Source organism: Pseudophryne corroboree, chromosome 3 (assembly GCF_028390025.1).
Source record: "Pseudophryne corroboree isolate aPseCor3 chromosome 3, aPseCor3.hap2, whole genome shotgun sequence".
Classification (NCBI taxonomy): Eukaryota; Metazoa; Chordata; class Amphibia; order Anura; family Myobatrachidae; genus Pseudophryne; species Pseudophryne corroboree.
In genome coordinates, this window is record NC_086446.1 from 67,655,013 (window position 1) to 67,682,950 (window position 27,938).

Here is a 27,938-nt window from a genome sequence, read left to right on the forward strand (position 1 = left end):
AATAGTTCTCATTTCTTCTTCTCCCTTTAATAGTTTTCCATAATATCTTGGTAGCTTAATAAATATTACCAACTAGCGTCCCGCCCCAACTTTACACAGGACCAATTTTGAATTTATGGCGATAGGCTAGGGCTTACATAAATTTTTCTGGAGAAACCAGATAATACATATCAATCTCTACATAGTATAACAATGTCCATTGTTGTCATATATCTTAAATGGTTGAGGCAGCATAAGACAAGACTGCGCTCGGACGGCTGTTTTTATTTGACTTGGTTCATTAAAATGGTCACTGCTCGGCTCCCTTTTGTCATAGATTAATGTTTCATACACCTAAACTTTCCTCAACAAATGCTCTACAGATTTGTGGAAACCGCATCAAACTCTGGGCCTTATTCAGGTTGCATCACATTGGCTGCGATCGCCTCTGCCTGATTAACAGGCAGAGGCGTTGACGGGGTAGCGCCATTTTCGGGAAGGCTGCATGACATCACACGCAGCCGCTCTAAAAGAAAAAATGGTGACGGTGGGCCTCCCTTCGCAGCCGGGCTGCAAAAGCAGGGGTTGTCCACAATTGCTGCAACCACGGACCATCGTCCACAATTGATGCAGGACGGTCAGCATGCTGGGCAGCCCCAATATGCAATAAACAATTGCAAATTCTGCTTTTTGCCAGAATCTGCAATCCAACCTGAATAGGCTCCTCTGTCTAGTGGTTCTTGAGATTAGCCCAAACAGACAGACATGCCTACCGGGGACTTTATTTTATACTATGTTGAGATATTGCAATGCATTAAGTTTGTAAAGCCTTCATTTCATATTGAAATTAGACAGTACATAATACAGAATATAACATTTGGTGCCTGCTTAATTTCTTCACCATTTGCCAATGCAATGTTCGGGCGTACAGATCATGGCTAATGTTCCTATGCACCTCAACGGGGTGCGAGCGAAAACTAGTGATGTTACTGTACTGGCAGCCTTTGGTTGACTGTTCCAGCAGGCACTTCACGGTCATCACTTCAAATTCTATCTCCTCCATAAAATATACATTTAAATCCTTATTAAAATTACTGAAGTCTTCCATACCAGCGACCATCACGGATAATTTTTAATTGGCATTTTTTTTTTAATACAAATTATGGAGATTATCTACAAACATAAATACACCCTGGCCATGGATCTTTACGACCTCTTCCTCCTAAACAGAGGTCATTTATGGCTGAATGTCTGAGAGTGGTCATTGGGTTCCTAGACCAGATGGGTTTGTGTCATTGGCGAATACAGTGTCTGTCTTCACTCAAAGCAGCCCTGATTGGATATGATGGCACCAAGTTGGCTTTCAGTAAAATATTTACATATCGGGACATGAATGTGGCATTTCGCATTTATTGATTTCCCGATGATTAAAGCCAAGGGTTTGATCTGATGGTGGAATATTGAGTCGATCAAATAGTTTTTGTTCTTTGTGACTTAAGACTTGATAAACAAAGGCCAACGTGACAGTCGGAGTATGGCTTTTGTCCTATGTGAGTTCTCTGATGGGTACGAACCATCGATTTGCTACTGAAACATTTCCCGCAATCCGGGCAACAGTGCGGCTTTTCGCCTGTGTGAACTTTATAGTGTGCTACAAGGTTCGATTTCCTGTTGAAACATCTCCCACACTCTGCGCAATTAAATGGCTTCTCTCCTGTGTGAATTCTCTGATGTTCGTTAAGAGTGGATTTCACGATAAAAGATTTCCCGCAATAGGCACAAACAAATCTTTCGTCGCTGTGACATTTTGTTTTGTGTTGGACAAGTTGGGATTTAGCAAAGAATCTTTCATTGCATTCGGAACAAGAAAATGGTTTCTCTCCCGTGTGACTCCTCTGATGAATAGATAGATATCCACGTGTGGAAAAACACTTGCCACATTCAGAGCATGAAAATGGTTTGAGTCTGCTGTGTGTTTGCCGGTGTCGAATAAGATTTGATTTAGAAGCGAGATGTTTTCCACATTCAAAACAAGTCATTCTCTTTCTGCTGTTTTCACATGAGACTGATTCTTCCCTAATATGAGTAGATGTATACTGTGTGTAATCTGTGGGTGTATACATGCCAGTGTGTGTGAGGTCTCCTCCATCATAAGGTTCTTTTTTAATGAGAAATGTATCTTGTGTATGATATGAGGATATATAATTGTCAGTACTTCTGAGGCTTCTTCCTTTACATGAGACTAATGCTTCCTTAGTATGAGTAGATATATATTGTGTATGACATGTAGGTGTATACATGTCAGTGACTGTGAGGTCTCCTTTGTCACATGAGAATAATTCCTCCTTAATGTGAGTAGATGTATACTGTGTATAATCTGTGGGTGTATACATGTCAGTGTCTGTGAGGCTCCCTCCTTCACATGAGACTGGTTCCTCCTTACTATGAGTAGATGTATACTGTGTATGACCTGTGGGTGTATACATGTCAGTGTCTGTGAGGTCTGCTCCATCACATGAGACTGATTCCTCCTTAGTATGAGTAGATGTATACTGTGTATGACCTGTTGGTGTATAAATGTCAGGTTTTGTGAAGCTTCCTCCTTTACCCAAGACTGGTTCCTCCTTAGTATGAGTAGATGTATACGGTGTATGATATGTAGGAGTATAATTATTAGTGTCTATGAGGTCTCCTCCATCACATGAGTCTGGTTTCTCCTTAGTAAGAGTAGATGTATCCTGTGTATGACCTGTGGGAGTATAATTGTCAGTGTGTGTGAGGTCTCCTCCATCACATGAGACTGGTTCCTCCTTAGTATGAGTAGATGTATACTGTGTATGATCTGTGGGTGTATACATGTCAATGTGTGTGAGATCTCCTCCATCACATGAGACTTGTTCCTCCTTAGTATGAGTAGATGGATGCTGTGTATGACCTGTGGGAGTAGAATTGTCAGTGTGTGTGAGGTCTCCTCTATCACATGAGACTGGTTCCTCCTTAGTATGAGTAGATGTATACTGTGTATGACCTGTGGGTGTATAAATGTCAGGTTTTGTGAAGCTTCCTCCTTTACCTGAGACTGGTTCCTCCTTAGTATGAGTAGATGTATACTGTGTATGATCTGTGGGAGTATAATTATCAGTGTGTGTGAGGTTTCTTCCATCACATGAGACTGGATCCTCCTTAATATGAGTAGATGTATACTGTGTATGATCTGTGGGTGTATAATTGTCAGTGTGTGTGAGGTCTCCTACATCACATGAGACTGGTTCCTCCTTAGTATGAGTAGATGTATACTGTGTATGACCTGTGGGAGTATAATTATCAGTGTGTGTGAGGTTTCTTCCATCACATGAGACTGGTTCCTCCTCAACATGAGTAGATGAATATTGTGCATTATCTATGGGTGTACACATATCAATGTTTGTTAGGTTTCTTCCTTCCCTCGGTGATGATTCTTCACTCACACATTTGCCGTTAGTTAAACCTATTAAAAGAGAAGCACACGTTTGTTATTTTACATTTTCTCCATATTTACATAAATACTGGAGATTTACATTGTACATACAGAATATTACAACATAGAACACAAAAACCCAATGGAGTCGAAGCTACAGAAATATCTTTCTAGAGTTTTCGTTATTACAAAATATAGCATCATCCATTAGAACCCAACACAGTGACATATTCTCAGCAGGAGGAATCCTAATAGGTTGAATGTGCTTCTTCTACCCTACCCAAAATCCCTGGCCAAGACATACTAATTAATCTAAAAAAGCAGAAGTGTGAGATGGGTGAATGGGTCACTTGTTCCTTGTGCTAGTCAACTTAAGGCTACAGTACTGTCTCGCTTGGTTGTCTTTGAATTTCCTTGTTGTGAGACGTGAAGAAACCACTGGACTGTGCATAAGATAGCATGAACGGAGATTAGCTTGCGAGAAAATTGGTTTATTTTGTCAGAGGGGGCTTCCCAAAAGCGAGCTTACAGTTGTGGTGGATCACGGGCAGGATAAGGGGGAAGATCACACGGACTAGGCACCCTTAAGTGAGGCCAACAAGATCAGCTTGCCATACAGAGTTCAAGTACTGGATAGACACCCATGAGAAAATGTAATAGGGTCCGAATTTGCTGGAGGTGTGATATTTCAGTTGAGAATGCACAATATTTTTAAAGCAGCAATCACTTACAAGGCAAAACCATTTGTCGAGGAAGGTTTAGGTGTATAAAAAATGAATCTATGACAAAAGGAAGCTGAGCAGTGGCGATTTTAGTAAGAGTGATCATTTCAGAAAGACACAATTGCCAAGAGTGGTACTGCAGTAGCTGTGCTCACACAGGTTACAGGTTTCTGCAAATCATCACAGCTCATCCTTCACACGTCCACGCCCCCAGCTCTCCTCAATGCTCCTCCTTCACCTGCTTCCATGAGTCATCAGTAATACAGGCAAGTCTCCATGATTACCTCTGCCCCCTGCCTCCCCAAGTGTGCCTCTGACCTCCCTCCCCATGAGTGCCTCTGCCTCCAACCTCCCCATATGTACCACTACCTCACCAAACATGCCTCTGCCCCCCTCCCCATGCTCCTCCTTCACCTGCTTCCTTGAGTCATCAGTAATATAGGCAAGTCTTTCCCATGAGTGCCTCTGCTACCTTCTTCCCAAAGTGTGCCTCTGACATCCCCTCCCCATGAGTGACTCCTACCTCCCCATGCACCTATCATCTCCCCTCCCCATATGTACCTCTGCCCCCTGCATCACCAAACATGCATCTGTTTCCCTCTACAATGAGTGCCTCTGCCTCCTACCTCCCCTTGTGCCCCTATCATCTCCCCTCTCCATATGTACCTCTTCCTCCTGCCTCACAAGCATGCCTCTGCCCTTCTCCCTATGAGTGCCTCTGCCTCCTACCTACCAATGTGCACCTATCATCTCCCCTTCCCATATGTGCCTCTACCTGTCCCCATGAATGCCCCTGACCACTGCTTCCTCAACTGTGCCTCTGACCCCCCTCCCAATGAGTGCCTCTGCCCCCTACCTCCCCATGTGCACCTATCATCTCCCCTCCCCATATGAGCCTATGACACCCCCCAACCCATATATACCTCTGGCCTCTTCCTTCCCATGTGTACCTCCTCCCCCCCCCCCCCCCTCCCTCCTCTCCATGTGCTCCTCTGATCCCCTCTCCCTAACTGTGACTATGCCTTGGCCACCGTCCCTACTGTGCCTTTGCCCCCTCCCCTAAGCTGGCAGCTGCTGATGAGAAGTAGCATGGCGATTAATGTATGACAAAAGGGAACCGAGCAGTGACAATTTTAGTTAAGCAAGTAAAAGAAAAAATGGCCGTCCAAAGTGAGGGACGATTGAAGGCACGTGCGTGGCCAGCCGGTGTGAGAGTATACTCGTGGCTCGCCCATAGTAAATGCATCTGTTTCTGCGTCAACACGTCTCTTTTTGTGGCGCTTTTTAAAATTTTAATATTATATTACCATTAGGCCGAGAAGGAAAGTGAACATAGGTTAAAGTACATGTAAATTCAAAATTGCTCACGTGCGAAACTGGGGCGGGTTGCTAGTATATGTATAATTATTGATAGATTGACAAGGGGGAAAGGAGACCCTGCTTACAATCAATAGGACAATTGGGTTTTGATGCATTAGAGTAAGTGCCAGTTGTAGAATATTGGACCATCCAGTCTGCACAGTGCTAAGTGTAAGCTTTGAGTGAAACGTTTAGAGAGATGGTCAGCGGCTAGAAAAGCCTAGTGAGATGTAGAAGGTGGTAGAGGAATTTCATACGCTTGACTGAAGATGTGAGTTTTCTAACTCTCTCTGAACGTTACATCTGCCATACTAATGGTTTAGCCCATTAGAGAAATATTTTGCTTTTGTAATCCATGCTGAATTAGGCCCTATGAGCGTATGAAATAAAGTGTTTAGCGTGCCTTGTGGAAGATGCGCATTCTGGAAATGTTTCTTTTAGACGTATGCAAATAGATGGGTTCCAGGTCTGGCGGTGATATCCTGATGACTTCCAGTGGAATCTGTGGTGCTTCCAATGGTACGTATGTTTAACTCCAAACCTTCCCCCAACACCTAACTCTAACTCCCCTCCCACAGTCTAACCCGGTCTCTGCAGAAAGTAGATATTGTGAACTTGTCGACATTCTGCAGACACCAGCACATTCAATGTCAACATTGTGGTGTCGACACTATTGACTACGTCCAGATTTGGATTGGAACAAAGAGCAGTCCTAGGACAAGCTGATACCTGGAGCAGCAAGCTTGAGAAAAGATTTAAGAGTATTAAAGCAGCATTTGGGCAGTGTAGCATTGGCAGATATAAGGGGTTTGGAAGAATAGCTTTTCTCATTGGGTGAACCTTATTATCAAGTGGGGATAGAACACATGAATAAAAACTGCTGTTGTGCATGTGGTAGCCACTGCCTCTAGAGCTGTGGGCGCAGGGCTCACTAAAGGGCAAAGGAAAATCTCTGGGGCCAATGGGGGACACAGACATTTAATCCCTATACTTTAACGGCTCTCCAGTTGTTTGTGGTTCCAGTTGCCCTGCAGGTCTGTCCTAGGCCAATCTTCTGGTTATTTCTCTTCTGGTTCCTCGTTACTGGTTTTCTTTTTCATTTTCCAGTTCCCATTTGCTACAGATGCGTCCTCATACATCTAGCCTGAAGACGCCACACAGTGGGAGATGCCTGGCGGGAGCGAGCTGACAGACCCCATGCAACTCCGCTAGCATCTGGCGTCTTTTTTGGGCGAAAATACATCTTAGTCACAATGCGATGCGACTGTGGACGCATGAGGAGTCGGTACTGATTAAAGTGATACACTTGTATATTATGTGTGACTGATTCTGTATACGGAGCACGCCGTATCTTAGCGCTGATATACAGGACAGAGTGTGCTAGAAGCACCAGAGCAGAGAGCGAAAAGAGGAAATGCATGGGTTGTGACCAGTACAGGGTGCTATAATGAACACTACAGGGAATGTAGACTGGCCCAAAGCATTTCAGATGCTCACTTGTATATTTAGTGATGCCTGCTATGTGCAGTGGGGGAGGGGTGGGGTTTTAGGATGTGAGTGACCGATGATGTTTGGAATGACGCTGGAACAATAACCGAAAACCTATGGGCACATTTATTCTCCCCTAATTAAAAGCGCCCATGATGGATAAACACCCACAAAAGACAGTCTGAAACACCCAACTATGTGCCCTTCCGGTGCAGTAGGGCAATGTCTTCTGCCGGTCCACTTTGTCTAATGGTAGACCCAGACCCTCTTGTCTCTCAGTATCTGATATGCCCATTGCCATAAGTTGGGGCACCTGTTTCCAGGAGATGGGAATCTTTCATGGTGTGTTCTGACATGGGCGTAGAGACTGACAAAGACACCTGACTCATTGTTGGTTCTGGTTTCTTGCTCTTCAGAGACCACCTGTGCATATTACAGTGTGTGAGTAACACACTAACCTTATCTTCCTATTACCAAGCTGTCTCTATCACCTACCTCTGCTCCCATATCATCCTAATCAAAGTACAGCTATTCTACAAATACAAGAAGGTACCTACATGTGTGACAATGCCAACTACTATACATACACAACAGTGGTTAAACCTCTTACCCAATGATGTCAGGGGCCAGGGATTCTCCAACATGATGTCGTTGTACAGACCCCTGTGTCCTTCTAAGTACTCCCACTCCTCCATGGAGAGATAGACAGTGACATCCTCACACCTTATAGGAACCTGACACACACAATGACACAGTCATCACCCAGACACCTCCCCTGGTGTTACTGTATAATGTCCCATTCCCAGCAGTCACCTCTCCAGTCATCACCCAGACACCTCCCCTGGTGTTACTGTATAATGCCCCATTCCCAGCAGTCACCTCTCCAGTCATCACCCAGACACATCCCCTGGTGTTACTGTATAATGTCCCATTCCCAGCAGTCACCTCTCCAGTCATCACCCAGACACATCCCCTGGTGATACTGTATAATGCCCCATTCCCAGCAGTCACCTCTCCAGTCATCACCCAGACACCTTCCCTGGTGTTACTGTGTAATGTCCCATTCCCAGCAGTCACCTCTCCAGTCAGCAGCTGAATGATCTTGTTGGTGAGTTCCAGGACCTTTTGGTCATTGTGATTTTCACGTATCAGGGAGTGAGGTGGAGACACAGTGATGGGGCTCTGGGTCCTGCTCAGTCCTCCTGACATGCGGGCGTGGTCGCTGAGTTTCACAGACAGAAGCTCTCCAGACTTCTTTATAACTGTATAATCCTGTGTATTGAGATATAGCCACAAATATTGCAAACAAACTTCATAGAAATATGTCTCATTGTGAACACAAATATATTCCACTCATTGGTTCCTTCATGTTCACTAATGTGTACAATGTCCCCTTTTCACTGAGAATCTCTATAAATCAAAACATCTTGCATGTGCCAAATTAACTGCATCTATGTGCCCAGATATGTTCTTGTTTAATAGAGATATGTGATATCATTGTTACATTCCCAGAATTCCTCACTACTCCAGTCAGGTCCCTGTGTTAGTAATAGAGATAAGAGTGATGCCAGTGTGACACTCCCAGACTCCCTCACCTCCCCAGTCATGTCCCTGTGTTAGTAATAGAGATAAGAGTGATGCCAGTGTGACACTCCCAGACTCTCACCTCCCCAGTCATGTCCCTGTGTTAGTAATAGAGATAAGAGTGATGCCAGTGTGACACTCCCAGACTCTCACCTCCCCAGTCAGGTCCCTGTGTTAGTAGTAGAGATGAGAGTGATGTCACTGTGACACTCCCAGACTCCCTCACCTCCCCAGTCAGGTCCATGTGTTAGTAATAGAGATAAGAGTGATGTCACTGTGACACTCCCAGACTATCTCACCTACCCAGTCAGGTCCCTGTGTTAGTAAAAGAGATAAGAATAATGTCACTGTGACACTCCCAGACTCCCTCACCTCTCCCGTCAGCAGGTAGATGATCTCCAGGGTGAGGTTTAATATCTTGTAAGCTACATGAGTCCTGTCTTTCTCCATCATATTCTCTTCACCGATCTCATAACTTTTTAGTGATATTTCAAATTTCTTCATTCTCTCATCTGCTAAAAAAAAAAAGAATACACATTATATTTTATTGACAATGTTAAATTTGTGGTGCACATTTACAACAGAGCAGTGATTTAACTATGAAAAACACCTTGAATACCACTATTTTTAGGATTTACATTATGCCATGAATTGAGGTACTGAGGGATGCCAAGTTTAGTTCCCATACAAAGAGGATTTTAATTACCTACCGGTAAATCCTTTTTCTCGTAGTCCATAAGGGATACTGGGGACACTTATTACGATGGGTATAGAAGGGGTCCAAAGGAGCCAGTGCACTTAAATTTCTTCCACAGGGTGTGCTGGCTCCTCCCCTCTATGCCCTACCTCACAGCTCAGTCTAGGAAAACCGTCCGTACCCGAAAGAGATGGACATACTTGAGAGGAGGATACAAGATAAACGAGTGGTGAGGTACCGAACCAGCACACATCAAAACAACCAACTAGCAACAGCTAGTGAAACATAAACAGCAACAGCTGTTGTAAACAACTTCACAGAAGAACGATAACTTGCACGAAAGTTGCAGCACAGAGGCAGGCGTCCAGTATCCCTTATGGACTACGAGAAAAGGATTTACTGCTAGGTAATTAAAATCCTCTTTTCTGTATCATCCATAAGGGATACTGGGGACACTTATTACGATGGAGACGTCCCAAAGCTCCCAAAACGGATGGGAACGTGCTGAGACGCCTGCAACACCGTACGTCCAAAGTGGACATCCCCTGCAGCCAGGGTATCAAACTAATAAACCTTGACAAACGTATTTGTCCCTGACCAGGCAGCGGCCCAACACAGTTGGCCTGCGGTACACTGACCCTCAGGACCGTTGTCCTGTCAGCGGGATCCGACTCAGCACCCCCAGGAGGCCAGCGTCGGTCCCCCCCAGTGTCCCACTGTGCAGGTAAGCTGTTGCCCAAACAACTTACCTGAAAATAACAAACAGAAATTAAACTGAAGAAAAATTCTCTGGAGTTCCAGAGTATGCATCCTCTCCTGAAGGCACTTTTTTCTAAACTGAGCTGTGAGGGAGGGCATAAAGGGGAGGAGCCAGCACACCCTGTGGAAGAAATCTGAAGTGCACCTCCTCCTCTAGGGATCAGGTTCTAGACTGTGCAATTAAATTATACATTATAAATATGTTTCACTAGATGTATTTTCTACAGTGCAGTGCTACTATGAACCTAATACATTATCTTGCATGCAGTATCAGTATTTTGCTATTTATATTTATCAAAAGGCCCTGCATGCAGTATCAGTATTTCTCCTTCGTCCTAGAGGATGCTGGGAACTCCAAAAGGACCATGGGGTATAGACGGGATCCGCAGGAGACATGGGCACACTATAAGACTTTGAATGGGTGTGAACTGGCTCCTCCCTCTATGCCCCTCCTCCAGACCTCAGTTAGATTCTGTGCCCAGAGGAGACTGGTCACACTACAGGGGAGCTCTACTGAGTTTCTCTAAAAGACTTTTGTTAGGTTTATTTTTTTCAGGGAGCACTGCTGGCAGCAGGCTCCCTGCATCGTGGGACTGAGGGGAGAGAAGCAGACCTACTTCTGTGAGACTGATAGGCTCTGCTTCTTAGGCTACTGGACACCATTAGCTCCAGAGGGTCCGATCACTTGGGTTGCCTAGCTGCTCGTTCCTGGAGCCGCGCCGCCGTCCCGCTCACAGAGCCAGAAGATTGAAGACAGGTGAGTAACCGAAGCAAAGAAGACATCGGAAGGCGGCAGAAGACTTCAGTCTTCCAGAGGTACCGCGCAGCGGTAGCGCTGCGCGCCATTGCTCCCGCTGACACAGGCACTGCATGGGTGCAGGGGGGGGGGCCCTGGGCGGCAATATAAACCTCTTTTGGGCAATATCTGGCTAAAATAAAGTGCATATGCACTGTTTTGAGACCCACGCCAGTATAATTATAGCGGGACCAAAACGCGCCTTGTGGGGGACGGGGCTTCCTCCTCAGCTCTGACCAGCGCCATTTTCTCTCCACAGCTTGCTGCAGAGACGCTGCTCCTGGCCCTTCCACTGCTGTCACAAGTAACAGGGTGCTAAAAACGAAGGGGGGGGGGGGCACATAATTTGGTGATTGGTTGTATTATATTACAAGCGCTTATAGGTCTGGGGCATTTTGTTTTCAGACTAGTGTGGCGCTGGGTGTGAGCTGGCAAACTCCTTCTCTGTCTCTCTGAAAGGCCTTATTGTGGGTCTGTCCCCTTTAGCCCAGTGTGTGTGTGGGTGTCGGTACGTGTGTGTCGACATGGCAGAAACTGAATGCTCTTCCCAGGAGGAGGCTAGTGTGAGAGCTGAACAAAATGAAGGAGTGACTCTGTCGACACCGCCGACTGCTGATTGGGTTGATATGTGGAATGTGTTGAATAGCAGTGTGACTTTGTTGCACAAGAGGTTGGACAAATCTGAGTCTCAGAACCAAGCATGGAGGCAATCCATGGGAGACGTGGTACCACACACTCAGGCCCCCTCGGGGTCCCAAAATCGTTCATTTACCCAGATAGCAGACACTGATACCAACACGGATTCTGACTCCTGTGTCGACTATAATGATGCGAAGTTACATCCTAAGGTGGCTTAGAGTATTCAGTACATGATTGTGGCTAAAAAAGACGTGTTACATATCACAGAGGTCCCCGCTGTCCCTGAGACAAGGGTCTGTATGTATAAGGGGAAGAAACCGGAGGTTACGTTCCCTCCTTCTCATGAACTGAATGCCCTTTTTGAAAAAGCCTGGGAAACGCCAGACAAGAGATGGCACATTCCCAGGAGAATTGCATTGGCATACCCGTTTCCTTCTCAGGATAGGGTTGGGTGGGAGGCAACACCAACGGTAGACAAAGCCCTAGCGCGCTTATCCAAGAAAGTGGCGCTACCATCTACTGAAATGGCGTCCCTTAAAGATCCTGCTGATCGGAGGCAGGAAGCTACCTTGAAATCTATTTATGTCACGACAGGTACACTCCTCAGACCGGCTGTCGCTTCGGCGTGGGTGAGTATAGCGATTGAAAAGTGGGCGGATAACTTGTCATCGGACATAGACACCCTGGATCGGGATAGCGTGCTGTTGACTCTGGGTCATATCAGGGACGCTGCAGTCTATTTAAAAGAGACGGCGAGGGATATTGGCCTCTTGGGATCAAGGGCCAATGCCATGGCAGTCTCGGCTAGAAGGGCGTTGTGGACTCATCAATGGAATGGTGATGCCGAGTCTAAGAAGGCTATGGAGGCTCTGCCCTACAAGGGTGGAGTTTTGTTTGGTGAAGGCCTTGCGGACCTGGTTTCTACAGCTACCGCGGGTAAGTCCTCTTTTCTGCCTTTTGTTCCTCCACAGCAAAAGAAAACGCCTTCATATCAAATGCAGTCCTTTCGGTCGCAGAAATTCCGGAAAGGACGTGGGTCATCCTCCCTTGCGGCAAGAGGTAAGGGAAGGGGAAAAAGATCGCCGGCTGTCGCAAGCTCCCAGGAGCAGAAGTCCTCCCCGGCTTCTGCCAAATCCACAGTATTACGCTGGGGCTCCCCTGCGGGAGTCCGCACCGGTGGGAGCGCATCTTCAACTTTTCAGTCAGGTCTGGGTTCTCTCGGGCCTGGATCCTTGGGTACTGAAAATTGTGACCCAAGGTTACAAGCTGGAGTTTCAAGACGTGCCCCCATGACAATTTTTCAAATCGGCCTTGCCAGCTTCTCTTCCGGAAAGAGAGGTAGTGTGTGCGGCAATACAAAAGCTGGGTCAGCAGCGGGTCATTGTCGAGGTTCCCCCGTCACAGCGGGGAGAAGGGTTTTATTCAAGCCTGTTTGTGGTCCCGAAGCCGGACGGCTCGGTCAGACCAATTCTGAATTTAAAATCCCTCAATGTGTATTTGAAAAGTTTCAAATTCAAGATGGAGTCTCTCCGAGCGGTGATCTCCAGTCTGGAGGGGGGGGGATTTTATGGTGTCAGTCGACATAAAGGATGCTTATCTGCATGTCCCCATTTATCCTCCTCATCAGGCGTACCTGAGGTTCGCTGTTCAGGATTGTCACTACCAATTTCAGACGTTGCAGTTTGGTCTTTCCACGGCGCCGAGGATTTTCACCAAGGTAATGGCGGAAATGATGGTACTCCTGCGCAAGCAAGGGGTCACAATTATCCCGTACTTGGACGATCTCCTGATAAAGGCGAGATCACAGGAGCAGTTGCTAAAAAGCCTTGCGCTCTCCCTGCAGGTGCTGCAACAGCATGGCTCGCTCCTAAATTTGCCAAAGTCGCAGTTGATTCCGACAACTCGGCTGTCGTTTTTGGGCATGATCCTGGACACGGAATGGCAAAGGATTTTTCTCCCATTGGAAAAAGCTCAGGAAATCCAGAACATGGTCAAGGAACTTCTGAAACCGCCAAGAGTGTATCAATTTATCAATGCACCCGAGCGCTGGGGAAAATGGTGGCGGCCTACGAGGCATTCCGTTTGGCAGGTTCCATGCAAGAACGTTTCAGTGGGACCTACTGGACAAGTGGTCAGGGTCCCATCTACAGATGCACCGGAAAATAACTCTGTCCCCCAGGACCAGGGTTTCTCTCCTGTGGTGGCTCCAAAGTTCTCACCTTCTAGAAGGTCACAGGTTCGGCATCCAAGATTGGATTCTGGTGACCACGGACGCGAGTCTCCGAGGTTGGGGAGCAGTCACACAGGGAAAAAATTTCCAGGGAAAATGGTCAAGCCAGGAAGCTTGTCTGCACATAAACATTCTGGAATTAAGGGCCATCTACAACGGCCTGCTACAAGTGGAACATCTTCTTCGCGACCTGCCCGTCATGATTCAGTCGGACAACATAATAACCGTGGCGCACATAAACCGCCAGGGCGGGACGAAGAGCAGAGCGGCGATGGCGGAGGCCACCAGGATCCTTCGCTGGGCGGAAAAGCATGCAAGCGCTCTGTCAGCGGTCTTTATTCCAGGCGTGGACAACTGGGAAGCAGACTTCCTCAGCAGACACGATCTCCATCCAGGAGAGTGTGTATCTTCATCAAGAGGTCTTTGCAGAAGTGACAAGTTGTTGGGGACTTCCTCAAATAGACATGATGGTGTCGCGCCTCAACAAGAAGCTGCCGACATATTGTTCCAGGTCGAGGGACCCTCAAGCAGTAGCGGTAGACGCTCTGGTGACACCGTGGGTGTTTCAGTCGGTCTATGTGTTCCCTCCACTTCCACTCATCCCAAAGGTGATAAGGATCATAAGAAGAACAAGGGTCCAGGCGATACTCTTTGTTCCAGATTGGCCACAGAGGGCCTGGTATCCGGATCTTCAGGAATTACTCACAGGAGATCCCTGGCCTCTTCCTCTGAGAGAGGATCTGTTACAGCAGGGACCATGCGTGTTCCAGGACTTACCGCGGTTGTGTTTGACGGCATGGCGGTTGATCGCCAAATCCTAGCCAGAAAGGGTATTCCTGGGGAAGTCATCCCCACTCTACTTAAGGCTAGAAAGGAGGTAACGGCGAAGCATTATCACCGTATTTGGAGAAAATATGTGTCTTGGTGTGAATCCAAGAAGGCTCCTACGGAAGAATTTCAGCTGGGTCGTTTCCTCCATTTTTTGCAAGCGGGTGTGGATGCGGGCCTGAAGTTAGGCTCCATTAAAGTGCAGGTTTCGGCATTATCAATTTTCTTTCAAAGGGAGTTGGCTTCGCTTCCAGAAGTACAGACCTTCGTGAAAGGCGTGCTGCACATCCAACCTCCATTTGTGCCCCCAGTGGCACCTTAACGTAGTGTTACAGTTCCTTACGTCACCTTGGTTTGAACCTTTACAAAAGGTTGAGTTGAAATTTCTCACTTGGAAAGTGGTCATGCTATTGGCCTTGGCATCCGCAAGGCGGGTGTCCGAATTGGCGGCTTTGTCTCACAAAAGCCCCTATCTGATTTTTCATGAGGATAGAGCGGAGTTGAGAACTCGTCAACAATTTCTACCGAAGGTGGTGTCTTCGTTTCACATGAACCAACCTATTGTGGTGCCTGTGGCTACTGAAGCCTTGGCTGATTCAAAGTCCCTTGATGTGGTCAGAGCTTTGAAAATTTATGTAGCCAGAACAGCTCGGGTGAGGAAAACAGAGGCGCTGTTTGTCCTGTATGCGGCCAACAAGGTTGGCACTCCTGCTTCTAAGCAGACTATTGCACGCTGGATCTGTAATACGATTCAGCAGGCTCATTCTACGGCTGGATTGCCGTTACCGAAATCGGTGAAGGCCCATTCCACTAGGAAGGTGGGCTCATCCTGGGCGGCTGCCCGGGGCGTCTCGGCATTGCAGCTTTGCCGAGCAGCTACTTGGTCGGGGTCAAACACTTTTGCAAAGTTCTACAAGTTTGATACCCTGGCTGATGAGGACCTCATGTTTGCTCAATCGGTGCTGCAGAGTCATCCGCACTCTCCCGCCCAGTTCGGAGCTTTGGTATAAACCCCATGGTCCTTTTGGAGTCCCCAGCATCCTCTAGGACGAAGGAGAAAATAGGATTTGAATTCCTACCGGTAAATCCTTTTCTCTTAGTCCGTTGAGGATGCTGGGTGCCCGTCCCAGTGCGGACTCTATCTGCAGTAATTGTACATAGTTATTGTTTAAGTAACACAAAGGTTGTGTTGGTAAAGGTCATGCTGTTGCTGATATGTTTTGGTTCACACTTAACTGGGTATAGTTGAATGCTATGTTGTACGGTGTGGTGTCGTGTGAGCTGGTATGTATCTCACCCTTAGTTTAACAAAATCCTTTTCCTCAAAATGTCCGTCTCCTCTGGGCACAGTTCCTATAACTAAGGTCTGGAGGAGGGGCATAGAGGGAGGAGCCAGTTCACACCCATTCAAAGTCTTATAGTGTACCCATGACTCCTGCGGATCCCGTCTATACACCATGGTCCTTTTGGAGTCCCCAGCATCCTCTACGGACTAAGAGAAAAGGATTTACAGGTAGGTATTAAAATCCTATTTTTTATATATATATATATATATATATATCATGATTGTGGCAGCACTCCTCACTCACAGTGATTACTTGCCTGGTGCCCTCCTAGGTACCTCAATAGCTGTAAGGTCCAATATAGCAGAAAGACGGGCGGCACTCAGAAATGATGACAGGCAACAAGCAGGGTATAGCAACGTTTCGAAGTGTATTACTTCTTCATCAGGACAATAAATACAATACAAAACATACCTTATATAGGCTCACCACAGCGTGTCAAACAGCTCCGGCGCGGGACGCGAGTGCCGACGCCCACAGATGACGTCATCACCGCTCGCCGCGTAACCGGGGCAACTGTAAGCAAACAACTTCACAGTTTACAATGTGATCGGTGAAAACACCGATCCGTGAACATAATAAACATAGTACCATAATACATATACAATTAAAAACATACTGGAGCTAATGGAAATATAGCAGCTGCCACCGAGCAATTCCTAATAAGCTAAACGAGAGAATAATGAGAATTACATGCAAGAACAAAACATCGTGGGAACTCAGGCATAAGTGGCAGACTAGTGTTATCTTTATAAGACACCTATAGAAAACCTATAAGAAACAGTGTAAACCCAGGGATTCATTGAGACCACGAGGCACAAGAGTTTGTAATTCATGAATCCACCTGGATTCTTTTTGCAATAATCTACGGGATCTATCACCTCCGCGGATTCTCGGTGGTTCATGATCAATGATCATGTATTTTAAACAGGCAACATTGTGTTTAGCCTGAAAAAAGTGACGAGCAACTGGTTGGTCACTATGGCCAGTTGCAACAGCATTCTTAATGGCCAATCTATGATTGGCAATCCTCTCGCGTAATGTGCGGTCGGTTTTGCCAACATAGTTGTAGCCACATGGACATGTAATCATATATATAATAAATTTAGTGGTACATGTGACCCTATGCTGGATGTAATATTTCCTACCACTGAATGGATTGCAAAAGAATTTACCAGTAGTAAGGGCTCTACAGGTAGTGCAATTAAGGCACCTGAAACACCCTTTTTGAAGTGTCAAAAAAGTGTTTTGTTCACTTTGAGCATTATCTAGGCCAGTAATATCAGTCTTAACCACCCAGTCCCTGATGTTCCTACCTCTAGTATATGACGACATAATAGAGGTATCCTTGGATTTTGCCTGTAGGAGAGATTTGTACTCATAGCCCCTTTGAATAAATTTATCAATTATCGGATGATTGATAAATTTATTCAAAAGGGGCTATGAGTACAAATCTCTCCTACAGGCAAAATCCAAGGCTTTGTGTTGTACTAGGGAAACACTTTTATCTTCTAGACCAGGCATTCCCAACCACGGTCCTCAAGGCACACCAACAGTGCAGGTTTTAGTGATATCCAGGCTTCAGCACAGGTGACTTAATTAGTAGCTGAATTATTTTGATTTAACCATCTGTGCTGCAGCCTGGATATCACTAAAACATGCACTGTTGGTGTGCCTTGAGGACCGTGGTTGGGAATGCCTGTTCTAGACATTCTTTGACAAAAAAGAAGAAGTTACCTTGGATTAATCATTTTAATACCATGAGTAACAATATTTCACACACTGCAAAGAAACTATGGCCCATTGTCAGTACTGACACCAGTCTACAATTACAGGATACCTCCATTATGTCGTCATATACTAGAGGTAGGAACATCAGGGACTGGGTGGTTAAGACTGATATTACTGGCCTAGATAATGCTCAAAGTGAACAAAACACTTTTTTGACACTTCAAAAAGGGTGTTTCAGGTGCCTTAATTGCACTACCTGTAGAGCCCTTACTACTGGTAAATTCTTTTGCAATCCATTCAGTGGTAGGAAATATTACATCCAGCATAGGGTCACATGTACCACTAAATTTATTATATATATGATTACATGTCCATGTGGCTACAACTATGTTGGCAAAACCGACCGCACATTACGCGAGAGGATTGCCAATCATAGATTGGCCATTAAGAATGCTGTTGCAACTGGCCATAGTGACCAACCAGTTGCTCGTCACTTTTTTCAGGCTAAACACAATGTTGCCTGTTTAAAATACATGATCATTGATCATGAACCACCGAGAATCCGCGGCGGTGATAGATCCCGTAGATTATTGCAAAAAGAATCCAGGTGGATTCATGAATTACAAACTCTTGTGCCTCGTGGTCTCAATGAATTCCTGGGTTTACACTGTTTCTTATAGGTTTTCTATAGGTGTCTTATAAAGATAACACTAGTCTGCCACTTATGCCTGAGTTCCCACGATGTTTTGTTCTTGCATGTAATTCTCATTATTCTCTCGTTTAGCTTATTAGGAATTGCTCGGTGGCAGCTGCTATATTTCCATTAGCTCCAGTATGTTTTTAATTGTATATGTATTATGGTACTATGTTTATTATGTTCACGGATCGGTGTTTTCACCGATCACATTGTAAACTGTGAAGTTGTTTGCTTACAGTTGCCCCGGTTACGCGGCGAGCGGTGATGACGTCATCTGTGGGCGTCGGCACTCGCGTCCCGCGCCGGAGCTGTTTGACACGCTGTGGTGAGCCTATATAAGGTATGTTTTGTATTGTATTTATTGTCCTGATGAAGAAGTAATACACTTCGAAACGTTGCTATTAGAGATGAGCGGGTTCGGTTTCTTTGAATCCGAACCCGCACGAACTTCACTTTTTTTTTCACGGGTCCGAGCGACTCGGATCTTCCCGCCTTGCTCGGTTAACCCGAGCGCGCCCGAACGTCATCATGACGCTGTCGGATTCTCGCGAGACTCGGATTCTATATAAGGAGCCGCGCGTCGCCGCCATTTTCACACGTGCATTGAGATTGATAGGGAGAGGACGTGGCTGGCGTCCTCTCCATTAGAATAGATTAGAAGAGAGAGAGAGAGAGAGAGATTGTGCAGACAGAGTTTACCACAGTGACCAGTGCAGTTGTTGTTAAGTTAACTTTTATTTAATATATCCGTTCTCTGCTATATCCGTTCTCTGCCTGAAAAAAACGATACACAGCAGTCACACAGTGTGACTCAGTCTGTGTGCACTCAGCTCAGCCCAGTGTGCTGCACATCAATGTATAAAAGCTTATAATAATTGTGGGGGAGACTGGGGAGCACTGCAGGTTGTTATAGCAGGAGCCAGGAGTACATAATATTATATTAATTTAAAATTAAACAGTGCACACTTTTGCTGCAGGAGTGCCACTGCCAGTGTGACTAGTGGTGACCAGTGCCTGACCACCAGTATAGTAGTATATTGTTGTATACTATCTCTTTATCAACCAGTCTATATTAGCAGCAGACACAGTACAGTGCGGTAGTTCACGGCTGTGGCTACCTCTGTGTCGGCAGTCGGCACTCGGCAGGCAGTCCGTCCATCCATAATTGTATAATTATATACCACCTAACCGTGGTATTTTTTTTTCTTTCTTTATACCGTCGTCATAGTCATACTAGTTGTTACGAGTATACTACTATCTCTTTATCAACCAGTGTACAGTGCGGTAGTTCACGGCTGTGGCTACCTCTGTGTCGGCAGTCGGCAGGCAGTCCGTCCATCCATAATTGTATTATTATAATATATACCACCTAACCGTGGTTTTTTTTTCATTCTTTATACCGTCATAGTGTCATACTAGTTGTTACGAGTATACTACTATCTCTTTATCAACCAGTGTACAGTGCGGTAGTTCACGGCTGTGGCTACCTCTGTGTCGGCAGTCGGCAGGCAGTCCGTCCATCCATAATTGTATTATAATATATACCACCTAACCGTGGTTTTTTTTTCATTCTTTATACCGTCATAGTGTCATACTAGTTGTTACGAGTATACTACTATCTCTTTATCAACCAGTGTACAGTGCGGTAGTTCACGGCTGTGGCTACCTCTGTGTCGGCAGTCGGCAGGCAGTCCGTCCATCCATAATTGTATCATAATATATACCACCTAACCGTGGTTTTTTTTTCATTCTTTATACCGTCATAGTCAGTCATACTAGTTGTTACGAGTATACTACTATCTCTTTATCAACCAGTGTACAGTGCGGTAGTTCACGGCTGTGGCTACCTCTGTGTCGGCACTCGGCAGGCAGTCCGTCCATCCATAATTGTATTATAATATATACCACCTAACCGTGGTTTTTTTTTCATTCTTTATACCGTCATAGTCAGTCATACTAGTTGTTACGAGTATACTACTATCTCTTTATCAACCAGTGTACAGTGCGGTAGTTCACGGCTGTGGCTACCTCTGTGTCGGCACTCGGCAGCCCGTCCATAATTGTATATACCAGTGACCTAACCGTGGTTTTTTTTTCTTTCTTTATACATACATACTAGTTACGAGTATACTATCTCTTTATCAACCAGTCTATATATTAGCAGCAGACACAGTACAGTGCGGTAGTTCACGGCTGTGGCTACCTCTGTGTCGGCACTCGGCAGCCCGTCCATAATTGTATATACCACCTAACCGTGGTTTTTTTTTCTTTCTTTATACATACATACTAGTTACGAGTATACTATCTCTTTATCAACCAGTCTATATATTAGCAGCAGACACAGTACAGTGCGGTAGTTCACGGCTGTGGCTACCTCTGTGTCGGCACTCGGCAGCCCGTCCATAATTGTATATACCAGTGACCTAACCGTGGTTTTTTTTTCTTTCTTTATACATACATACTAGTTACGAGTATACTATCTCTTTATCAACCAGTCTATATATTAGCAGCAGACACAGTACAGTGCGGTAGTTCACGGCTGTGGCTACCTCTGTGTCGGCACTCGGCAGCCCGTCCATAATTGTATATACCAGTGACCTAACCGTGGTTTTTTTTTCTTTCTTTATACATACATACTAGTTACGAGTATACTATCTCTTTATCAACCAGTCTATATATTAGCAGCAGACACAGTACAGTGCGGTAGTTCACGGCTGTGGCTACCTCTGTGTCGGCACTCGGCAGCCCGTCCATAATTGTATATACCACCTAACCGTGGTTTTTTTTTCTTTCTTTATACATACATACTAGTTACGAGTATACTATCTCTTTATCAACCAGTCTATATATTAGCAGCAGACACAGTACAGTGCGGTAGTTCACGGCTGTGGCTACCTCTGTGTCGGCACTCGGCAGCCCGTCCATAATTGTATACTAGTATCCAATCCATCCATCTCCATTGTTTACCTGAGGTGCCTTTTAGTTGTGCCTATTAAAATATGGAGAACAAAAATGCCACTCCTAGATGGGCCCGGTGTTTGTGTCGGCCACTAGGGTCGCTAATCTTACTCACACAGCTACCTCATTGCGCCTCTTTTTTTCTTTGCGTCATGTGCTGTTTGGGGAGGGTTTTTTGGAAGGGACATCCTGCGTGACACTGCAGTGCCACTCCTAGATGGGCCCGGTGTTTGTGTCGGCCACTAGGGTCGCTTATCTTACTCACACAGCGACCTCGGTGCAAATTTTAGGACTAAAAATAATATTGTGAGGTGTGAGGTATTCAGAATAGACTGAAAATGAGTGTAAATTATGGTTTTTGAGGTTAATAATACTTTGGGATCAAAATGACCCACAAATTCTATGATTTAAGCTGTTTTTTAGTGTTTTTGGAAAAAAACACCCGAATCCAAAACACACCCGAATCCGACAAAAATAATTCGGTGAGGTTTTGCCAAAACGCGTTCGAACCCAAAACACGGCCGCGGAACCGAACCCAAAACCAAAACACAAAACCCGAAAAATTTCAGGCGCTCATCTCTAGTTGCTATACCCTGCTTGTTGCCTGTCATCATTTCTGAGTGCCGCCCGTCTTTCTGCTATATATATATATATATATATATATAAAAAAATAAAAGTTTTCAGAGGGCGCACTGTGACTTCAACTCCAGATATTGGAAACCAGCATGAACCGAATAGCAGTATTTTTTAATCAAACATTAAAAACATTAAAATCATACAGAAGTATAATAGTTCATAAGCACATTATTCATTTGTACATATGTAACACTTCATAAATACTTTCATAAACCCTTTTTATCTATATATATATATATATCTATCTATGGGGTATATGCAATTAAATTCGACACAACTCGACTGTCGAATTCCGGCCGCCGGGGCCGGAATTCGACATATTCAATAAAAAACGGATTCGACAGTCCCGCTGTCGAAAATCGGACCAATTGACGGATAAGTGCGTCCTGGATTCGACTTTTCGGACAGCACAAAAATGGTTATAAAACCCTGAAAAAAATTGCGTGGGGTCCCCCCTCCTAAGCATAACCAGCCTCGGGCTCTTTGAGCCGGTGCTGGTTGTAAAAATACGGGGGGAAAATTGACAGGGGATCCCCCGTATTTTTAGAACCAGCACCGGGCTCTGCGTCCAGTCCTGGTGCTAAAAATACGGGGGACAAAAGACGTAGCGGCCCCCCGTATTTTTAACACCAGCACCGGGCTCTACTAGCTGGAGAGATAATGCCACAGCCGGGGGACACTTTTATATCGGTCCCTGCGGCCGTGGCATTAAAACCCCAACTAGTCACCACTGGCTGGGGTACCCTGGAGGAGTGGGGACCCCTTCAATCAAGGGGTCCCCCCCTTTAGCCACCCAAGGGCCAGGGGTGAAGCCCGAGGCTGTCCCCCCCATCCAAGGGCTGCGGATGGGGCACTGATAGCCTTGTGTAAAAAAAAAGAATATTGTTTTTTGCAGCAGAACTACAAGTCTCAGCAAGCCTCCCCCGCAAGCTGGTACTTGGAGAACCGCAAGTACCAGCATGCGGGGGGGAAATGGGCCCGCTGGTACCTGTAGTTCTACTGCAAAAAAAATACCCAAATAAAAACAGGACACGCACACCGTGAAAGTAAAACTTTATTACATACATGCCGACACACACATACTTACCTATGTTCACACGCCGACTCTGTCCACATCTCCAAGATGAATCCATAGGGTACCTGAAAATAAAATTATACTCACCTAAATCCAGTGTGTAATCCACGTACTTGGCAAAAAAAAAAAAACGCATACCCGAACCACGAACTGAAAGGGGTCCCATGTTTACACATGGGACCCCTTTCCCCGAATGCTGAGTCCTGTCACAGAGGGTCCCTTCAGCCAATCAGGGAGCGCCACGTGGCACTCTCCTGATTGGCTATGCGCGTCTGAGCTGGCAGACAGCGCATCGCACAGCCGCTGCATTAGTTTCAATGGTGGGAACTTTGCGGTCAGCGGTGGGGTTACCCGCGGTCAGTCGAATGTCGAATTTAAAAAATGTCGAATTGCAAAAAGTCGAATCTGAAACGTCCGTTTTTTTGTCGAAAAGTACTGTATTGCATTGTCGAATCCAATTGGACATGTTTTTTTTGTCGAAAATGGCCCGTTTTTCGACTTTTGCGGCAATTCGCCAGCAATTGCATATACTTCTATATATCTATATCTATCTAATCTATCTATATATATCAAGGAGACCAGACCATGCACTCGCTAATGGTTAGCCAAGCATCTAAGCATAGGCCCATACAACTGCATCCCCTGGTGGGCCCTTCATTCCCCAGTCCGACACTGGTCCCCAGTATCCCTTATGGATGATAGAGAAACATATTTATACAATAAGTGATGCGTAAACAAAAATGTAATGTTCTACTTACCTGTAAACCACAGCAACCAATAAGATGCTTTTTTGCACTAAAAGTAATCTATTTATATGATCACTATGTGATCCAGATGCAACATCAGATCACACAGTCGCAATGTTGGCAGCAACAGTCATTTGAGTAAGCCAAGAAATTCCGGTGGTCAATCTAAGCTTAGCCGAGGCCAGGAAATCAGCGTCAGAAGATGCAGACCCTGGCCTCTGCACTCCCAGAAAATGGGGGTGACACGCCCCCTTTTTAAGAAAATGCTATATGTGCCCGACTCTCCCTGCCCCCAAATGACGGAAGCCTGTCAATCAGGCTTTGGATTGAGGGCACATTGTGTGCAGTCCAGCCACCATCGAAGATTTACGCAAACCATGTATATTTACTTATGATCTATTTCAGCATGGCTGGAATGCAAAAAAAACCCCACAAGCATTATAAAAAAATGCAGAAAAAAACATCTAAAAACGCATCAAAACTAAAAAATAATTTTTTTATTTTTTTTACTGAATGCGTTTTCTTGGTGGATAAAATGTTAATGCATATTACTATACGCTTCAAGCCCTGGATTGTCACTTTTACAGACAGTCCAATTTCTACTAAACTACAGGAAAGATAAGAGCTGAAAGCACATTAAATGTCTCAAAGGCCAAGTAGACCTGCCATCATACATACCTTTCAAGAGCATATTCCACTGAAACTCCTCTCAGGTCTCGCGGGAGGTTTGTCCAGCCTGTTTGTTGCCGCGCATGTTCGCTATCATTGGCGCCTAAGGCTGCAATCTGTGTGTCCGCTGCATTCGGTTCTCGGATTGATGCTACTTATCGTTGCCTACAGTCTCCGATACAAGACAGCTCTATCTGACTGGCCGGAGTGCATCATGAGCAACTCGCAACCATTGCTGAGTAACATATGCTCTATAGCGTGTAAATGTGAATACTGCATTAAATATTATAAATGATATGCATATATTTCTTATATACTGTACACAGTAGCGGATCTTGCCACGGGCAAGCAGGATTTTTGCCCGGGGCGCCGCTCTCCCGAGGGCGCCGCCGCCGTGGCAAGATCCGCTACTGGTGCCTGCTGTGCGGTGTGTGATGAAGTCATTGCACACCGCACGCCATTGTGGGAGCAGCCATAGACACTAGAGGTCATAATTGACCTCTAGTGTCTGTGCGCTGCTATGGGAGAGACGTCATGACGCCTCTCGCATAGATCCGAGGAGCGGCGCCGGCGGCCGGAGACGGAAGACAGCAGCGGTCTGGAAGCAGGAGCGGGGATCGTATTTTTTTTTTCAGGTAATCGGCGCTACTAGGGGCACAGCTACAGGGGGGGCACAGCAACTGGGGGCACAGTTAATGGGGGTACAGCTGCTGGGGGCACAACTACTGAGTGCACAGTTGCTGGGGGCACAGCACTGGGGGCATAACTGTGACCACGCCCCTTCCCCACAAAGCCACGCCCCTATTGTTTTACGCTCGCCTACGGGGCGCACTCACCCAGAAACTTTTGCCCTGGGCGCCACAAGGTCTAGAACCGGCCCTGACTGTACACATATATTACACATTATATGCTATATGCATACTACAATTGAAACAATATTACACATTAGGCACTACATGCATATATTATACACTGTATACTACACACATATATTATGCATTATATGCCAAATGTACATATTACGAATGATATATGACACATTACATATAACACATACATACATTACATCACACACATTATATACAAACATACATTACACATTCTATACACAACACACACACTTTATCTGTAACATACATACTCTACATATTATATAGTACATGTATACAGGGGTTCTGTATGAATTACCGATGGCCGGAGTGCTGGCATCGGGGCAAGCGCTAGTAAGTCCCTTGTGGGATCGCTGCGCTCGTCGCGCTGTGGGCACGGTAGCTTGCTGCGCTCGCCACAGGTTATATTCTCCCTCTATAGGTGTCGTGGACACCCATAGAGGGAGAATCACCTATCTCGCCGGTATTCCGACGCCGGCATTGTACCGCTGTATGGGATTCCCGGCATCGGCAGTGTGATCGCCAGTATCTTAACCGCTTCCCATATACAGTAATACTAGATACTATTATATACATAGGACTTCTGGGAGCTAGCAGAACATTTCCCTATACATCCCAGGTCCCACTCAGAAGAGGGACCCTACACTCCACACCACCCACAGTCCCAGGGCTAGACTCCACACCTATCCAAAACTCTCTGCTTCTGCTTTTCCCACTTCTTCTTCACCTGCTATGTCTTGTGCCAACTTCCAGTGGGATAAGCTGGAGCAGGGATGCCCCACTGGGTCAAGGAATATACTGGCTGGAGTGGAGGCATGGAAGGGGTTATATAAGTGTGAGGAAACACCACAGGGTCAACCCCGTCTATAGCCTCAACTCAATAACTCGGGTGCTGGCATAAAATAATCATGTCATGTTTACTGGAGAAGAGGAATACACCAGCACTAACCTGCAGCACAGCCTCTTGCTGAGTTTATAGTACTTCCGGGTTTTCAGGGCACTGCACTTCCGCGTTCCAACACACTTCCGCGTTCTGCGTTCCACAGGCAAGATCTGTTTACTATCTGGACCACAGTTCCCAGAGTGCACTGCGCTCCAGGCAGATGCTGTAAAAAGTCTCTTATTTTGTTTATCACTGGCACTGAGCATTGTGTATGTAGTGTAACACACTCTTCCTTGTCTTCCAAGCATGTAGTGTTCATTCTCTATATATGGGGAACAGATTAGGATTCCGCAGTGTAATTTCATAAATATAGCTTTATCTCTCTATAAACAATTTTAATGCTAACTATAAGGAGCTCATGTAGCGCTGTATGCATTTTGTGCAAAAAATGCAGGCGCAGAATGTGGCGGACCGAAAGAAAAAAGCATTTCACCTGGGTCTGCTACATTGCTAATGCTATGTATGGGGAACAGATTATGTATCACACTTGCCTGCTTTTGAAAAATAACCTGGGTAAATAAATTGATCAATTTACTGCACCCGCCAAGGGTGTGTGTGTCCTTCTCTGCTCATGGCGTGTATCTGGTGCCACCCAGCAGCGGGTGCAGCACTACTGCAATCTCACATGCCCTACATATGCCCCCATGCTGCTCAGATCTCCTCACCACTCTTCTGGATGATGCAGAGAACGTGCCGGGAAGCAGCAAATGGTGTCAGAAAGGGAAAAGTGAATAAATAAGGGGGGGGGGGGACTCAAACCCATGACAGCAAGAAGATGGGTAACTTTTATCTATAGGGAACTGCACCATAAACGGGTGAATAAGGGATGCCATCTGCCCGGGATCACTCTGGACGGCCCAGAATGCACTACATCTGTCCGGAGTGTCAGTGTTGTGTTGACCCTGTCCGAGAGGGAGGAAGATGGCTGTATTGTAATATCGGGTATGGGTCAACCCAACTTAGGTCGACAGGACAAAAGATCGACATGAGTTTTTTTACTGTTTTTGGTGTCGTTTTCTCCGTAAAGTGACCGGGAACTCCAATTAGCGCACCGTGTCCCCTCGCATGGCGAGCAAGCTTTGGGCAAGGTGCCTCGCTCTGCTACCCATTCGCTCGGCACAGATTACCGTTCTAATCGTAGTCCACGTGGATCGTTAAGTATGAAAAAAATCCCAAAAAATTAAGAAAAATAGGAAAAAGTCATGTCGACCTTTTGACCTAGTACATGTCGACCTAACGGCCATTTCGACCTAAGGGCAATGTAGACCTTCAATGGTCGACCTAAGTTGGGTCGATCTAACGACTGTATCCCGTAATATCTTTGCTTCCTGCAGCTACCTGGTGTTGGTGCTGAATAGTAGGGAATCTAGTAAATGTCAACTATTTGGGGTCCTGAGGACCAAATTTGAGGACCACTGCTCTACAACATTGAGGCCATGTGCTGGACGAAGTATTTCAGATGAGGAGTCCCAGCAATGTCTGTTTTATTTCTCCACCCTGGAAAAGCCGATCCCCACGCAGCTCAGGCGCAGATCTTAGCCGGAGCTACACACTAAGCATCTTTGCCTATTCCTCTGGGAAGGTGGTGGTCTCCTGATATTCCAGGAGTCAATCTGGACATTCCAGGAGGGTAGGCAATAGATTATGAAAGTTTCTTCTTAGGTTATCTGAATTTGATTGTTTAGTCTTAAATAACATTTAAAAGGTGCCAT

At 45.7% G+C, this 27,938-nt stretch overlaps 1 protein-coding gene across 4 annotated transcripts; it reads right to left on the bottom strand.

Annotated features, from left to right (window-relative positions):
* Positions 1-1,094: 1,094 nt before the first annotated feature.
* On the bottom strand, positions 1,095-26,334 carry LOC135054738 (oocyte zinc finger protein XlCOF6-like). Of its 4 annotated transcripts, none has more exons than XM_063958032.1 (5): positions 26,233-26,334; positions 8,962-9,101; positions 8,083-8,277; positions 7,616-7,739; positions 1,095-3,466 (listed from the first exon to the last, which is right to left on the bottom strand). In XM_063958032.1, exons 2-5 carry the CDS (start codon positions 9,091-9,093, stop codon positions 1,449-1,451), a joined length of 2,469 nt encoding a protein of 822 aa, XP_063814102.1. In that variant the 5' UTR covers positions 9,094-9,101; positions 26,233-26,334; the 3' UTR covers positions 1,095-1,448. The 4 variants fall into 4 exon arrangements, with proteins under 4 accessions (XP_063814102.1, XP_063814101.1, XP_063814104.1 ...); XM_063958031.1 differs by having other exon boundaries at positions 8,962-9,104; positions 26,233-26,319; XM_063958034.1 differs by lacking the exon at positions 26,233-26,334 and adding an exon at positions 26,011-26,201.
* Positions 26,335-27,938: the final 1,604 nt, after the last annotated feature.

Coding starts and splice junctions, on each gene's coding strand:
- LOC135054738 (XM_063958032.1), bottom strand. CDS start 9,093: ATGAAGAAATTTGAAATATCACTAAAAAGTTATGAGATCGGTGAAGAG. Junction 8,278..8,961: donor TCTACCTGCTGACGGGAGAG/GTGAGGGAGTCT, acceptor CTCAATACACAG/GATTATACAGTTATAAAGAA. Junction 3,467..7,615: donor CTGGCCCCTGACATCATTGG/GTAAGAGGTTTA, acceptor CTCTTTTAATAG/GTTTAACTAACGGCAAATGT.